Raw genomic sequence first — 16,170 nt, 5'->3', positions numbered from 1 at the left:
TACCCTTAAAATTATAGACCGTTCATGTCTTTGTCAGTGGGCAAACTTACAAAATCAGCAAGGGATCAAATACTTAAAATTACATATCCTTTCATACTTTTGATAATGCAACTCTTGAGTGAAAACCGCTCACCAAAGGCTATGAATAGGTAGTGACATTTCATTCATACCTTTTGAATTCCTAAAAGCCCCTTTTTGGAGCGGCAGGTTGTAATCTATTCATTGTTACCTCCTGCCGCCTCTTCCAGCACACACCATTTAGAATCATGTGCCCTGTGGCCGCATTCAGGAAAATGTCAAGCCACAGTGGTTTCTGTTGTTGTTGCCATTCAACTACCTTTTGTCTCGTTTTGTTTCGGATCTTTTTTCATCCCTGATGAAGGGAGGCGTACCTCTAAACCTGGCGTGCTGGCAGGCTTGTTTCACCGCTCAGTGTGGTGCCTGCTACTTGGATCTGCTGCGTGCTTGAAATGAACATTTTTGCACTTTGGGTGTTTTATATTTTTAGTTCCATGGTGCGTTGGATTTTGTTATGCACTACAGAAAAAAAGCTTAAGACCCAAACCGGTGCCTGCGGGCATTTCTGCTTGGTTTATATGAAGCCGTTATGTTAAAATATGTATTGAAGTTGAATTACGACTGTAGTGCTGTTTTATTTTTTTACTTTTTTTAGTGCAGGATTTCTTGTTCTCTCTTCTTGTACCTTTACTCTGATGCCAATACCTCCTTGATGCTCTGAACACTATAGCAAAAAGTTACATATGCAAACCTAGTGCATGCCCAAATCACCATAACAAAACCTATGGAAAATTATCTTTATTGCATAGTTACTATGATACACACAACTCTGCTACCTCTACACTGCAGACACAAGTCTGTGCTGTTACTATTACATGCATTGTACTCCTGCTTCCTATATGTTATACGCACACAGCTACATGTCTACACATTACGTGCTATCACCCTTCTGTTAAAGCCCCCGTCTCACTAAGCGAGATCGCTAGCGAGATCGCTGCTGAGTCACAAGTTTTGTGACGCAACAGCGACCTCAGTAGCGATCTCGCTATGTGTGACACGTAGCAGCGACCAGGCCCCTGCTGTGAGATCGCTGGTCGTGTCGGAATGGCCTGGACCTTTTTTTGATCGTTGAGGTCCCGCTGGGTAGCACACATCGCTGTGTTTGACACCTTACTAACGACCTCGTTGACGACTCAGACACTGAATCCTCATAATAGCTCCCATGTGACATCGTTGTACAGGTCGCTACAGGTCGCTGGTGAGATGTCAAACAGTGAGATCGCAGCTGCGATCGTTGGAAGATCTCACTGTTTGACATCTCACCAGCGACCACATAGCGACGCAGCAACGATCCCTGACAGGTCGTATCATTGTCGGGATCGCTTTAGCGTCGCTAAGTGAGACGGGGCCTTAAGGTACCGTCACACTAAGCGACGCTGCAGCGATAGCGACAGCAATGCCGATCGCTGCAGCGTCGCTGTGTGGTCGCTGGAGAGCTGTCACACAGACCGCTCTCCAGCGACCAGCGATGCCAAGGTCCCCGGGTAACCAGGGTAAACATCGGGTTGCTAAGCGCAGGGCCGCGCTTAGTAACCCGATGTTTACCCTGGTTACCAGCGTAAAAGTTAAAAAAACAAACAGTACATGCTCACCTGCGCGTCCCCCAGCGTCTGCATCCTGACGCTGACTGAGCTCCGGCCCTAACAGCAGAGCGGTGACGTCACCGCTGTTGCTTTCACTTTCAGTTTAGGGCCGGCGCTTTAGTGTCAGGAAGCAGAGGCTGGGGGACGCGCAGGTGAGTATGTACTGTTTGTTTTTTTAACTTTTACGCTGGTAACCAGGGTAAACATCGGGTTACTAAGCGCGGCCCTGCGCTTAGTAACCCGATGTTTACCCTGGTTACCAGTGTAAAATATCGCTGGTATCCTTGCTTTTGCTGTCAAACACGGCGATACACGGCGACCTAGCGACCAAATAATGTGCAGACCTTCTAGCAGCGACCAGCAATTTCACAGCGGGATCCAGATCGCTGCTGCGTGTCAAATACAGCGATATCGCCATCCAGGTCGCTGCAACGTCACGGATTGCTGGCGATATCGCCTAGTGTGACGGTACCTTTACCAACAAAATGGCGAAGGCAAAGTCATGTAATTTTGCTCGTAGCAGAGCTTCGTTTGCAATGTATAGACAGCAGAGCTCCGTGTGCTTGTATTATGTAGGCTGCAAAGGTGCAAATGCATGTTGTGTGTTTGCATAAAATAGAACCCCATTTGAAGAGTGGTTCAATTGCTGTGAAGATTTCAGAGAGCCCCAAAAAAGTCTCCTAAAAAGAATTCAGTGGGGACAACGGCACAAGATCACTGCAGAGCTTGCTCTGGAAATGCAGCAGGCAGGAGTCCGTACATCTGCTTACAAACTGAGGTGAAAGGTTTTGAAGGTTGACGTGGTGTTACGAAAGGCAGCAAAGAAGCCACTTCTCTCCAAAGAAAAGATTAATGACAGACCGACATTCTACAGAAAAGAAACTGGACTCTAATGACGCACATACAGGCTTGTTTGGGACTTCTGGAAGAATGATTGGAGAAGAAAAGGGGAGCGCTACCTGCGTCATGCCAACAGCAAAGCATCCTGAGACCATTCATGTGTGGAGGCCTTTCACCCATGGAGTGGGCTCACTCACAATTTTTGCCTAACACTGCCATGAACATAGAATGGGATCTAAACATCCTGCAAGAGGAACTGAGTGAAGAGCCAGGGGCAATTTGGTGATGAGCAATGCTTTTTCCAGCATGATGGGGCACAATGTCACAAAACAAAATATATAGCAGAATCGCTCGGTGAACAAAACAATAAACGTTTTGGTCCATGGCCAGGAAACTTCCCAGATCTCAATCCCCTGTGTTCAAATCCTCAATAAGTGGGCGGACAAACAAAAGTGCAGAAATTGTGCTAGACTTCAAGGACTGGTTAGATAGTAATGGGTTTGTCATTAGTCAGTTTTTGGTCCAGAAATGGATATCCAGGCGCCAAATTTCTTAAAAAAATAAGGGTCAACACTGTAATTATTGAATCTTTGGAAAAACTTCTGAAATGGTTATAATTGTAATTCGGTACTTTGTGAAAATCAGAATAGGTCAGTCTCAAAACTTTTGACCGTGACTTTAAAGGCATCAGAGAGAAGCATGCATATATTGAGAGCTTAGAAGAGCTGTGTTTGCAAAGTGTTGACAGCACAACATTGCAAACACAGCTCTAGACAATCCACACAATTTGCTGAATTTTTCAAACTGACCCTTGCTCCTGGTTTTTATTCCTTTAAAAATGTGTGTTCAGGAAAGTGTTTGAGGACTATCTGGAACTTAAGACTCGAAATAACTCCCCTGCAACAGCTATGGCTCCCTTCTCTGTTCTACAGCACAGAGAGTGACCATTGGCCCTCTCACTGATGGGATTAGAGGAACCAAAGCCGGGGGATCAGGTACCAGGAAGGTTTGCTCAATTGCCTAGTGCTGAACAGATTCATCCAAATCTGTTGTGCCAAATCTTGGCTAAAAGGCAAGTGCGAGTCGAGTGCACATTACACAGTCATGGAGATTAGTAGTGTGGACAATTTCCCAGCTGCACCTGACCCGGCTTGCACTAGATCATTATGTGATTCTTTGTCCCTGTTGCTACTTTGCCTCTGCTCTGATAGTAGCCCTTCATGGCAGGCAAAGATGGATTTCACGGTTCCGCTGGAAATCAGAATCATGTGACTTTGAATCATCAAATTAAGTTGTGTGTGTGTGACATAGTAAATATCTGATGATGGGACCATCACGCATGCCTCATGAATGGGCGTACCACCAAGCATGGCAGTAGTGGATTCATTTCTCCATGCCACATCTTCTGCTTGGATCTAGTACAGCGTAAACACTTGTTAAGGGCCTGTGCACACGTTGCAAATTTGTTGCGCTTTTGTCGAATTTGTATCTGCGCAGATTCGTCACAGAACTTGAAAGGTTTCCTGATGCCAGCATAGTGAATGAGAATCCTGAAGCCTCATGCACACACTGCTTATTTGTGACTTGCAGATTTGGTGCAGATTAAATCTGCAGGATGTCAATTCTTTCAGTGTTTTTGCAAAAAAAAAAAGCATGTAGAAAAAACGCATCAAAAACACGCCTATTTGACAGAGCATTTTTCCTGCCTAAAGATGCAGAAATTTCTGAACCAAATACTTAACGTGTTCACATAATGTTTTACATTGTGCATTACGTGTCAAGTTGCACTTAATTATGTATTACAACAAAGATACGATAAAACCTAATAAACCATATATATGTGTGCAGATCTACGTCGATTACTATATTCAAGGATGCGGACAGTCGTAAATGTGCAAGAAACTGCAGTGACCCAAGGATTCCTCCTGTGGACATTTTTATACTGAATATCGGCTCCATACGGAACGTAGGATCCTCATCACATGTGGTAAAGATATTCAGGTCTTCTCAATATCTATACTACAAAAATTCTCAATCTGAAAAAAGGAAGTGAACCTTTAATATTAACCTTGTTACTTCTGAAACGTTCTTCTCTTTAATCTGGTCTCTCAGCGTCGAATGTCGGGTTGGCTTCTTTTCCTGCTTATAATGCTGCCAGTGTTTGAATTCAGATTACTTATTACTTTAGGCTGATTAAAGCAACTTATCTTATTTCTTCAAAACAGATTACAGAAAGCTGCAAACGATGTGAAACCCAAGACGACCGAGGGAGGGTTAGGGAACGTCCACAAAAGATGCAGAAAAGTCTCTTCAAAACACAAGTCTGAAGGCTGATTTATCTGGCTGAATATTCCCCATGTAGCTCGCAATTCACCAAAGTTAATGAAAATTAATATAGTTATGTCAGATAATGAGGAAATGACTATTGATCCTGCCGGTATGTCCAAATACAGAAACCCTACAATGGGGTTAGCACAGTGGCTCAGTGGTTAGCACTGTTTGCAACGCTGGGGCCCTGGGTTCTAAGCCCACAAAAAAAAAAAAAAAAAATCTACAGTGTTTGTATGTTCTCCCCGTGTTTGTGTGGGTTTCCGCCGTGTTCTCCGGTTTCCGCTCACACTACAAAGACATACTGATATGTAATCTAGATTGTGAGCCCCAATGGGGACAGCGATGGTGTCCGGTAAAATGTTGCGGAATAGGATGGCGCTACATAAGAAAATAAATAAGTGAATAATCACACACTTCTATCAGTCATAGATACCAACGCCTTTGTACAAATAATTATGTCTAAAATTAATGCCATGTACATTTATCAGATTTACAGCATGTTATGACAACAATCATCTTTTAGTGGCCAATACCTGAAAAATATAGAAACGTATTGCTTTGTAATCTATCCAAATGGCTGATGTGATCTTGCCTGTTACTGATGTACACAACTCTGTGGAGTACTAGTGGGGTCTGACTACAAACAGTCTCATCTGTAGTCAGATTTTAGCAGCAGAAATTATTCTGAGGCTCTACAGACGCTTGCCTTGAGGATTTAGAATGAAAAGAAACAAGAAATACCAAATCTACCACAAATGATAAACAATGTTTGTCGGTGGACCCCTTTTGAGTTAAATTAGGGTCTGTAATAGCTTCTATCATTTTAACAAGAATACTACATGCAGCAATATTCTTTCCATCACATCGGCCACGACAGAGCTGTAAGTTCACAACACAAAATACTGTTCTCTCTAGTTCTTTGCTTGCAATTTTAATCTTACTAAGAAATAAAATATATATATATTTTTAAATAATTTTCGGTGACTGATTCTTGTATGTAGTTTGCATAGTGGAGTCTCGATCAGTAATTATTCATATATAGAGGAGGACAGTGAATATTATACTAAATACCATTATACTAAAACTCACCCTTTTACTGTCTGCTATTCAAGTGCCGTGTCTCTGAAACTCTTCGCTCACCTTCTGTTTACCTTGGCTGCAGACCAATATACACCAGTGCTTTATACCATTGAGGCCAGCGATTGCCTGCAGTGGTCACGTGGGTATATGAAACAGGACATTTGGAGCCAAGGTAAACAAACAGAAGACGAGCGTCAGAGATGAAGTGCTGGAAAGACGCAGAGTAAATGAGGATGTCTATATAAGACTTAATTACTTTAGGTGTTTGGAGCTTTACATTTCTTTAAAGGAAACCTGTCACCATAAAGATGCAGTCCGTTCTGCAAACACTGTTATAGATCACGAGGAGCCGAGTACAATGATATATACAATAGCTTTGTGAGAAAAGATTCAGTCAAATCTGTGCTTTCACCATTAATCTTCTGCTCTTTTCGGCATTTTGGGTCCAGTGGGCGGTCTTATAGTGACTGGCGGCTTTCTATGCATAAGTGTACATGCAGAGATAGCGGTCTGTCACTGATAGGACCGCCCACTGGACCAAAAATCCCATAAAGAGCAGAAATTTTAATGATGAAAACAGGTTATTCTGAATCTTTGCTGTAGAAAAAAAAAAAAACAGACATGGGCCGCACATCCAAAAATCATAGGTTGATCCAAAGCCGCTAGGCGAAAATTAGAAAACTGAACATGAGGTTCTGAATTTATCATTGTGATCAGACCATGAATAATTCCGGAAAGAGCAGAAGGTTGTTCTCACAAACCTATATATCAGTTTATTCCGCTCCTTTGCTCTATAACATGGGGTCTGCAGATTGGATGGGATTTTCATAGTGTCGGATCCCTTTAAAATTCACCTGACTCTACGACCGAGACCGTGAAAATAGTATTGCTACTACTTGCATATAGTGAAAAGAGGACAGAAAACATAAAAAACTATAAAACAAGGATTATTTAATTTTCCTTTTTTTTTTTAATTAATTTTGCTTATATTAAAAAAAAAAAAGTTAAAAATCCCCTTTAGAGAAAGGTTGAACCTGATGGATCTAGGTGTTTTTTCAACCTACGTAACTAATTACAGAGTGACGTTGGGAGGCAATCCGGAGTGTTTAGGGCACTGCTATAATCCCAGAAACACTTAGCAAAAAATATGCATCTATAATGTAATCTCTCTTATTTAAACTATGGTACATTTGTTGACTAACAGGATTGCTGAAGCAAGAAATACAAGAAATATCTCTTGTTCACGAGACATGAAGTATGTATAGTTCCGAAACCATTACGTTCAAGGCTGACGACAGCTCATATCAGCCGAAAGTATCATATAGGAGGAAAGGGTGAAATGTGAACGGAGTACAATGTACAGGACTGGTATCGGGACACTTACTGCTATAGCAGATAGTATTAATGACGTTCTGGCTGATCAGATACCGGAGAGAGGTGCAGCTCCAGGATACGGGTGCGGTGCAGGACGGCTGTACATTGACACCTGCTATTCGCCTTATTTACAAAGTGATTAATGATAAGATCCCCTGTGCGCTGCTTACAGCGAGGTTATCAGGAGTCGGACTTTTAAGCATCTTTGCAAACTTATTTATGGAACTCCTAGTCACGTGACTGGAAAAAATAATGTCAGGAGAGTGAAGGACACCGCCATAGGAAAAGCCAGATTTTAATCAACAGCTATGAACATTTTGCTGCACCTTTCACTTTTTATACATGTCCAGCAACAGATAAGGCAGAGTATGGGCCGACATCTGCTGCCAACCTCTTATCTTAGTCATACAGAGGAGCTTTGTGTAGGCAGAATTCACATCAAATAACAGCAGTGTGTTCAGAACCAGGAGTTACTCACAAAATCTTTCTACGAGTTTTATTTCCAGCATTGGGGAACATTGCACACCGTTTACTAACTCAATACATGAAGAGAAATGTAGATAATCTGTAACTATTTTACAGAAAATAGCAAAAAATGAACATTGTCCGGTTTTAAAAAAAACCAGCAGTGTCTGCACTCGTCTTTACAAGCTCACAATATGTCCTTATTTTTTGAGGATTTGTCATTCCTGTGAATCACTGACCTAATATTTAGTTTATACCTACAGTTTTTTGTTTTTTTTTAGAACTGCTTCACATCTATAGAGTCAACCAACTTCTGGCCACTGTCACCTGTTATTCCAGCCCAGGATGCTTGGCCTGCATCCCATAATTGTCTGCCATTTGTTTGCTTTGCCTCAGACACAGGTGTGGTGCTTCCTGATGAAGGAGTCTTGAACTATGAAACACGCAGAATAATAAAGTCACATGTACTAATAATTCTGGAATTCTAGTGATTCAGCAGCGCAGACATTTACCACAATTTTCCCAATCTATATCTAACGGCTGGTCCTTCCTGGACTCGTGGATCCGCTGCAGCGAATCCTTTCAATGCTTCAACTCAGCTACATCTGGTGAGTGTAATCTTATGGATTAACCTTTTAACCTTCTCAGATAAGACACTATTGGCGCTCTTTCCTTCACGGTGAAGTCGCCTCTGCACCGTGCGACTTTCTCACGGTGCTAGCGGGGATCTCACCGAGGTCACCGCAGTTCATCCCGGCGGGGAACGGAGCCTCAGTGACATAACCGCTAGTCACTGACACTGCGCTCACAGCAGCTCATTCACCAGTGGTTCTCAGCCTGGATGGTCGCATCTTGGCACCGTACAGGTTGAAAACTAATTATCAACTTGACATGGATTATGGCGTGGGACAGAACGACGGATAGGTAAGGAACATTGTTGTTTTTTACTTTTGGTTTATTACAGGAGAGCGAGGGCTTCGGTGGAATTAGGCGAGGTCGTAAGTATGGTTTAATTGAGATTATTAAAGGAGTCTGTCACATTTTTTCAATTTAAGGACTTTATTCTGGGTGTCTGTTTTCTTACAATGTGACTATGGGGTTAGTAATGGGGGAGTCTTATTGACGCCTCTCCATTACTAACCTCGGGGCTTGATGTCACCGGATCACCCCACTTGCCACTGCTACAGGGCAAGTGGGAAGAGCAGGGGAAAGTGCCAAAATGGCGCACCTAATAGATTTGCCTTTTCTGTGCAGCTCCCATCAGTCGCTCCTGCTCTCACTGTTATTAGCAGCAGGTGTTGGATGATGGGGGCAGTTGTCCCATCAGCTGACACCAGTGACCGGAGGAAAACTGTACACCTCCGATCACAGCTGAGCGCTCATGCTGTCTTCTGACAGCATGGGACCCACAGCTCTCTGACCGGCGGTTATGATTTCAGTGCCGATCAGAAGCGGTGTTTGCCGTGCTGTTATGCAAATGACAACGTGTCAAACACTGTAATGTCGGACCCCCAATTAAAGTGAATGGGGTTCGGGTCCGCTCTGCTGGATGACAGGCTGTATGGACGCATCATGCAGCCTGCCATTTAGAGGTGTCAGAGCCGAGTGTTAGGTCACATCCGGCTGTCTTTGACTTTTCTGCAGCATATACGCTGCAACAAAAAGTCAACCAGCGTAGTTGCAGCGTTTTTTCACCATCCATTTAAGTCAATGGGTGAAAAACGCTGAATAAACGCTGAAAGAAGTGACATGCTCTATGTAAAAAAAAAAAAACACTGCAAAGCACAAAATCCTGATGACAAAAAAACCAATGTGTGTGCATGAGATTTCTGAAATCTCATAGGCTTTGCTGGTACTGTAAAAAGCAGCTGAAAATTAGCATAAAAAAGGCAGCAAAAACGCCCTCTGTGAACATACCCTAAGGCCGCTATTTGGCCGAGAATTGCCATAACAAACATCAGGACCACACAATCATGATCTCAGGGTGCCGATGGGGAAACAGAGGAAGCCCTCACACTCTGTTAACCATTTATATGACGTAGTCACTATTGACAGCAGCTATAGTGTACAGCCGACAGCTGCTGGATTGTCACCTGTATGGGGAGGCTATTCTCATATATCTCAGGTCAATAAAAAGACGTACTGGTGGTCATTAAGGGGTTAAAGCATTGGAGATCATTTTAACTGAACAGCCTATCACAGTCTGCACTTCTTTATAAATGTTTTACCCTCTCCGATCATATTTTTATGTTCTTATGAACAATGTCTTGAATGACCCATACTTAGATCAGGGCCTCCTGATTCACACCTGTTTCTTCACACAATGACTGACCTCACTAATTGAACTCTATACTGCACCAAGATTTTTTTTTGACAGAACACACACATGAAACGCAGACATGTAAATTAGGACAGGATATCTCCTTTAAAAAAAAAAAAAAAAAAAGACGTTCTGCAGCAGCTGTATACTAGTAATCGCAGAGAGGGCACGATAATACAGGGTGCTTTGCAGCTGTAAATTCATTGCCGAGTGTTACGTGTTGTAAGAATCTGCGGTGTGAAGCAGCTAATCTGCACAGATTAGTATCTAAGCAAATAATCTCATACTACTGATCAGCGAAGTATGTTAATCGGCATCACAGTGAGAAATTCCTGGTATTGTGTATTTCACAACAAAATTGAGAAATTTCTTGAGAAACACATCAACGAGACAATAGTGGCAAAACTTTCAGGATGAAAAGCTCCCGCCAGCAGATCCAGCAGAGCAGATTGTGCCGTTCCTGTGCGCTGAATGCAAGGATTGTGGAGAATGCGCAGGATTACCTGGAGGGAAAGCTACACTTGTGTTTGGAGGGAATCTGTCACCAGGCTTACACTGATCTGAGGGCAGACGCTCTGGAGGGTGAGGACGGACACGGATTACAGCAGTGTCACGCTACCGTTTTCTTGAAATCAAAATTGAAAAAGTGAAAAAATGAAAAAGTTGCAGGACGAGTTCGGGTTCTCATATTCATGACCACGTTCACCAACCATATAGCTTGTACAAGTGTTTACAAAAAAAAAACAAAACGCAATTTTCACACTTGCCAATTACGTATCTACTTTCCATTCTCCACATGGATATTAGCAGCAATATACCAACTCGTACCCTATTTATTTGTATAAAAACATTACCTGGGAATGCTCTGACCTGGGCATTGGTCATTGTGGCAGGCATGCTCGAATAATATGTTTGAGTCCCCGAGCCTACATGTCTTTAGGCTGTTCGACAGCATGCATGGATTGTCTAACAGACAGGGACTGCCCTGTACCCGCCATAATGGTACTCCGATGAAGACCCGTCTGTGGCTGGTGTTTATAGAAGACCGCTATTTTTATTGCACTATGCAATACTGTGGTACTGCAGTATACAGTAGAGGCAATCAAATAATTGCAGGTTCAATACAAAGTAAAGAAAAACATACTCAAATACTTAAAGTCCAATCTATCAAAATATTTAATTAATTAAACCACATGATAAACACTATAGTAAGAAAAAACAAAAACATCGGTTGTCGCAATTGTGTTAAAAAAAAAAAAAAAGTGGTCAAATTTACCTAATTATTTTAATTTTTTTTACTAAGCAAATGAGTACTGTAAAATCAACACCCAAACAATAATTGCAGACTTGCAGATATTTTTTTCCATTCTCACTGTATTGGAATTTTTTCCCCCAGTTTTCCAGTACATTAAATGGTAAAATGAATAATGCCAGTGAAAACTACATCTCGTCCTGCAAAAATCAAACCCTCATCAGACTTTGTAGAAGGAAAAATCAGGCTACGTTCACACGATCCGTTTTTTGCTGCGGATCCGTAGCGGAATTGCAGCTACGGATCCGCAGCCGTTTTCCATGCAGGGTACAGTACAATGTTACCCTATGGAAAACAAAACCCGCTGTGCCGACGATCCTTTTTTTCGCTGGAAAATCCGCGCGGATTTGCCAACGGAAAAAAGAAGTACCATGTCAATTCTTTCAGCGGATTCCGCTGCGGGTTTCCAACAGCACCAATAGGAAACTGCAGTTGGAAACCCGCAGTGGAATCCGCAGAAGAAAAAGGACACAAATCCGCCGAGAGAAGCACCGCCGTTTTCCACTGCGGATTTCCCCGAAAAAGGACCGGAAAAATCCGCAGTGAAAAACGGATCGTGTGAACGTAGCCTAAAACAGTTACGGCTTTTGGAAAAAGAGGAGGAAAAAAACTTAAATCACAAAAAAATGGGAAGGTGTTAGGAAGCGGCCCACTGCTGCTATCAGCGTTTCTGTCACTACTTTATTCTGTCAGGTAGGACAATATAATCTAAATAATATATATATAAATATCTGAAGGGACGTCACAGTGTAGAGAGATCATCATTATTCTTATTTGCACATGGAAATACGAGAAGCAATGGCATGAAACTGAAAGGGAGAAGACAGTTATTACACATTAGAAAAAACTTTTTGATCAATGAGCGGAACAGGCTGCCATGAGATGTGGCGAGTTCTCCTTCAATGGAAGTCTTGAAATAGAGGCTGGACAAATCTGTCTGCGATGGTTTAGTGAATCCTGCATTGAGCAGGGGGTCGGACACGATGACCCTGGAGGTCCATTCCAACTCTTAACATTCTAGGATTCTGAGTCTAAACCTGGTGACAGATTTCCTGGAGACTGCAGATGTAGCAGTTGTCTTACATATTTATGAAAATCATTAAATACGCTCTCTGTTCGGGCTAGAACACACGACCGATCTTCTCAGACGAGTGTGCTCCATCGCCTTCATGGACAGCACTAGGATCTATGATATTCTGTGCAGATATATGATTTCACATGTCTCAAAAATCAGAAACATATCCTGCACTCTGATCAGAATTGGACCAAAAATGGGTAATTAAGTCATTAGCGCCGTGAAAAAAACTTGAGCGCACTCGGATGATAACCGATTTTCACAAACAGTCAAAATGGAGAATGGCTTTTCTTTTTTTGTTTTCTTTCATTCTGAGGAAAACTGATGTCACTGTGATTAAAGTCTGATTAGAGTAAGCGGCCCGGTTTTCTCAGATGTTGAGAAGATGGTTGTGTGGCTCTACCCTTAGAGTGCCCACACACCTCAGAAAGCAGTCAGCCGAAGGCTCGTTCAGCTGACGGCCATCTCTCCTGACTGCTCCATAACATGCACACTTAATGGCCAAGAGAACATGTGCTTTCAATGTGGAGATCGGAGGACCTGGCTTACACCTCTGGCAGAGGATTGTCTCCTTTGGGAAATAATTGGGTGTTATAACTTAACATATCTGATTATTCTGTCAACTGTAGGGAGACAGCGGTGAGACTCCTGTTAACATTAGAGGACTGAGTTTGGCCCAATGTATATGGAGGCTTTTAGTAAATGAGAAAGCACATAACATATTGCTTCTGGCAAAATCTCACACAGCAGACCTCCTGTAGTAATTAGTCACAGAAAGCCAACCATTTCAGGTGTGAACATAACCACACGTGGGCTCCTGCTCGCACGTGGATGTGTGGTCCATCTCTGAGCCGACTTTCTCCTAGGAATCCCAATCAGGACAAACATGCCAATATAACAGGTGGTGGGAAGATAGGACCACTGGGCTCTGAACTTACAGCTCCAAAAATAATAATATCAGAAAAAGACGGTCTTAAAAAAAAAAAAAAAAAAAAAAAAATCAACTTAATAAAGAAACACGGACAAATAAGGTAAATCACATTATTATGTTCCAATGTGTTTTAGACGGTAGTGGAAAAACCAATAATACTGAGAAATGAAAACTTACCTCCTTTCCGGGTTCCATACGGGAGATCTACTCTGTTGCTGCCATAAAATGCCGACTGTTTCCTGTAGTTTTCGCATAGAAAAGGCTCAGCCTCAGACATGCTGTGAACGAAAGAATAGGTTACTAAAGGTGGACAGCTCTGCAGGCACCAAGAACACATTTACAGCACCGTGCCCCCGCGCTCTTGATAAATATAGCTCCATTTCCTTGCTAATAACATGATATTTCCAGCTGTTTTCAGAAGACACCAGGTCTGTATTCCAGCTCTCAGCACACCAATCACAGTATTGTCAAGTGATCCTTCCACAACCAGGGATTGTTCATACCAGTGTCCCTTTAAAAGGGGTTGTCCCCTTTCAGAAAATCTTTGACACCAGCTGCAGTTATAAATGATATGTAAACATCGTTTACTCACTGTCCTCGGGTCCAGCACCGAGTCTCTAGTTTCAGGAAACAACATATGTACAAAGACCTACCAAATTGAGTCGTTTTGACTCCTGGCTTGTTTTCGTTTATTTTTAGAGTTTGTTGCTCCTGGTATTGTTGTAACTTTCATTTATAGAATGTATATAGAATGTACAGAATGCAAAATAGCAAGAATATCATCAGGCTTCAGCGCAGTTCTTCCAGCCATATGAGCAATTAGCAAAACTGCAGGCCGTATTCTACAGAAATTATGCAGTCCACTCGAGAGTTCACTGACGGATGTCATGTATATGTCCTGTGTCTGTCAAGCATATTTGAAAAAATGCTAAGTATTCAAAGCCAACATTTATTCTTAGCATACAAGTAAATGAAAACTAAAAGAAATAATAACATTCAGCGACAAAGACTTGCATAATATAGTAGGGAGTCAAAATGACTCCCTTTGGTAATTAAAGGTAAACTTTGAAAAAAGGGTACTTTTTTTCCCCAAAAAAATTATTTATTGTCACAAAATCTTTTGTCGCATCCCAAATGAGTAAAAGTAACCGAGTCTCAAGCGGAATTCGGAAAAATGTAGTCACAGAAGAGAAACAAAAATTGCGAGGAGTCAAAATGACTCCATCGGTAGTTCTAGAGTTAAACAGTCTGACCTCAGATGGTATTTGCTGGGACGCCTACTTATCTTAAGTGGTGCACTTTTAGCCATTACGGGTGAAATAATTGCATCTCATAAAGTGCATGAAGAAAGTAAAGAAAATAGAATAAAAGTCAAACAATAAATTACTGTATATGTATCCCAAATAATGCTATAAAAACCCAACCTGTTCCCCAAAAATAAGCCTTCACTGAGGTTACACAAAGGAGAAAAATGTCTATAACGGTAAGGCCAAAGTCTTTTTTTTTTTATAAAATGTTTTTATTCAGGAAAAAACTACTGGAATATCAACTGCATAAATGGTTAACTTAAGAGACCCTGCAAAGCCGGTAACAATAGAGTTTAGGGGTACTCAATCAGTCCACCAGGCCAGGTGACAGTCCTGTGTAGAGAGAAGGATGTAAGGCTACTTTCACACTAGTGTCGGGCACGGCCCGTCGCGGTGCGTCGGGCCGAGGTCCCCGACGTTAGCGTTGTCTCCGCCGCACAACGGGGGCAGCGGATGCATTTTTTCAGCGCATCCGCTGCCCCATTGTGAGGTGCGGGGAGGTGGGGGCGGAGTTCCGGCCGCGCATGCGCGGTCGGAAAAAGCGGACCGTCGGGAGCAAAAAACGTTACATGTAACGTTTTTTGCTCCCGACGGTCCGCCACAGCACGGCGCAACCGTCGCACGACGGTTGCGACGTGTGGCAATGCGTTGCAAATGCGTCGCTAGTGTTAGTCAATGCAGAAAAAACGCATCCTGCAAGCACTTTTGCAGGATGCGTTTTTTCGGCATAACGACGCATTTGCGACGTATTGCAGTTAACGCTAGTGTGAAAGTAGCCTAAGAAGAGAAGCTCCAAGCCTGCACCTTCTCCTCCTCCTTGGCGTCTGACTCCTGACCCGCGGACTGCTCAACAGGGCTGTGGAGTCGGTAAGCCAAACCTCCGACTCGTCAATTTCCATCACACCGACTCCACCAAAATGGGCTCCGACTCCACAGCCCTGACAAGGCTGTGGAGTCTTTAAGCCAACCCTCCGACTCTGACTCCTTAATTTCCATGACAGTGACTCAGACTTCACCAAAATGGGCTCCGACTCAGACTCCACAACTCTGCTGCTCAATCCCATGCACTCGCTGATGACGTAGGCCAACAATCTCATCACGGCTGCCATCCCCATGCTCGCGTATCGTGCCTGCTCTGGTGTGCCTTCAGTCAGTCATCTGTTAGTTGGTTATGTGTCATGTTGGGCTATCGCGCCTCAGAGCCATCTACTCAGTATGATCAATCATAAATTATTATACACAACATGAATATATAACGTCATAAATCACCATTCCAAAGTATACTCATAGCTACAACTATTACCATAGCAATACCTATCAGAAATCAGTAAAGGATTGTGAATTTCCTACAAGCAGAAGATTACAGTATAAGTGTCTAATGGACCATTCCCTCTTTTACTAGTATTTTAAAGTTCAAGAATTCCACTTTTTTCTCAGTTTGTCCACTATTAAAACTCAGACAAACTCAGAAAAT

At 42.6% G+C, this 16,170-nt stretch overlaps 1 protein-coding gene across 5 annotated transcripts in view; it reads right to left on the bottom strand.

Moving 5' to 3' along the window:
* ST3GAL6 (ST3 beta-galactoside alpha-2,3-sialyltransferase 6) overlaps positions 1 to 16,170 on the bottom strand; it is a 163,132-nt gene that overhangs the window by 32,368 nt on the left and 114,594 nt on the right. For all 5 annotated transcript variants that reach the window (XM_077294123.1, XM_077294120.1, XM_077294122.1 and 2 more), the window contains one exon: positions 13,567 to 13,667. In XM_077294123.1, the coding sequence (XP_077150238.1) occupies positions 13,567 to 13,667 (101 nt within the window). The remainder of the gene's footprint in view (positions 1 to 13,566; positions 13,668 to 16,170) is intronic.

Source organism: Ranitomeya variabilis, chromosome 3 (genome assembly GCF_051348905.1).
Source record: "Ranitomeya variabilis isolate aRanVar5 chromosome 3, aRanVar5.hap1, whole genome shotgun sequence".
Classification (NCBI taxonomy): Eukaryota; Metazoa; Chordata; class Amphibia; order Anura; family Dendrobatidae; genus Ranitomeya; species Ranitomeya variabilis.
This window is presented reverse-complemented; position numbering and strand designations above follow the sequence as displayed.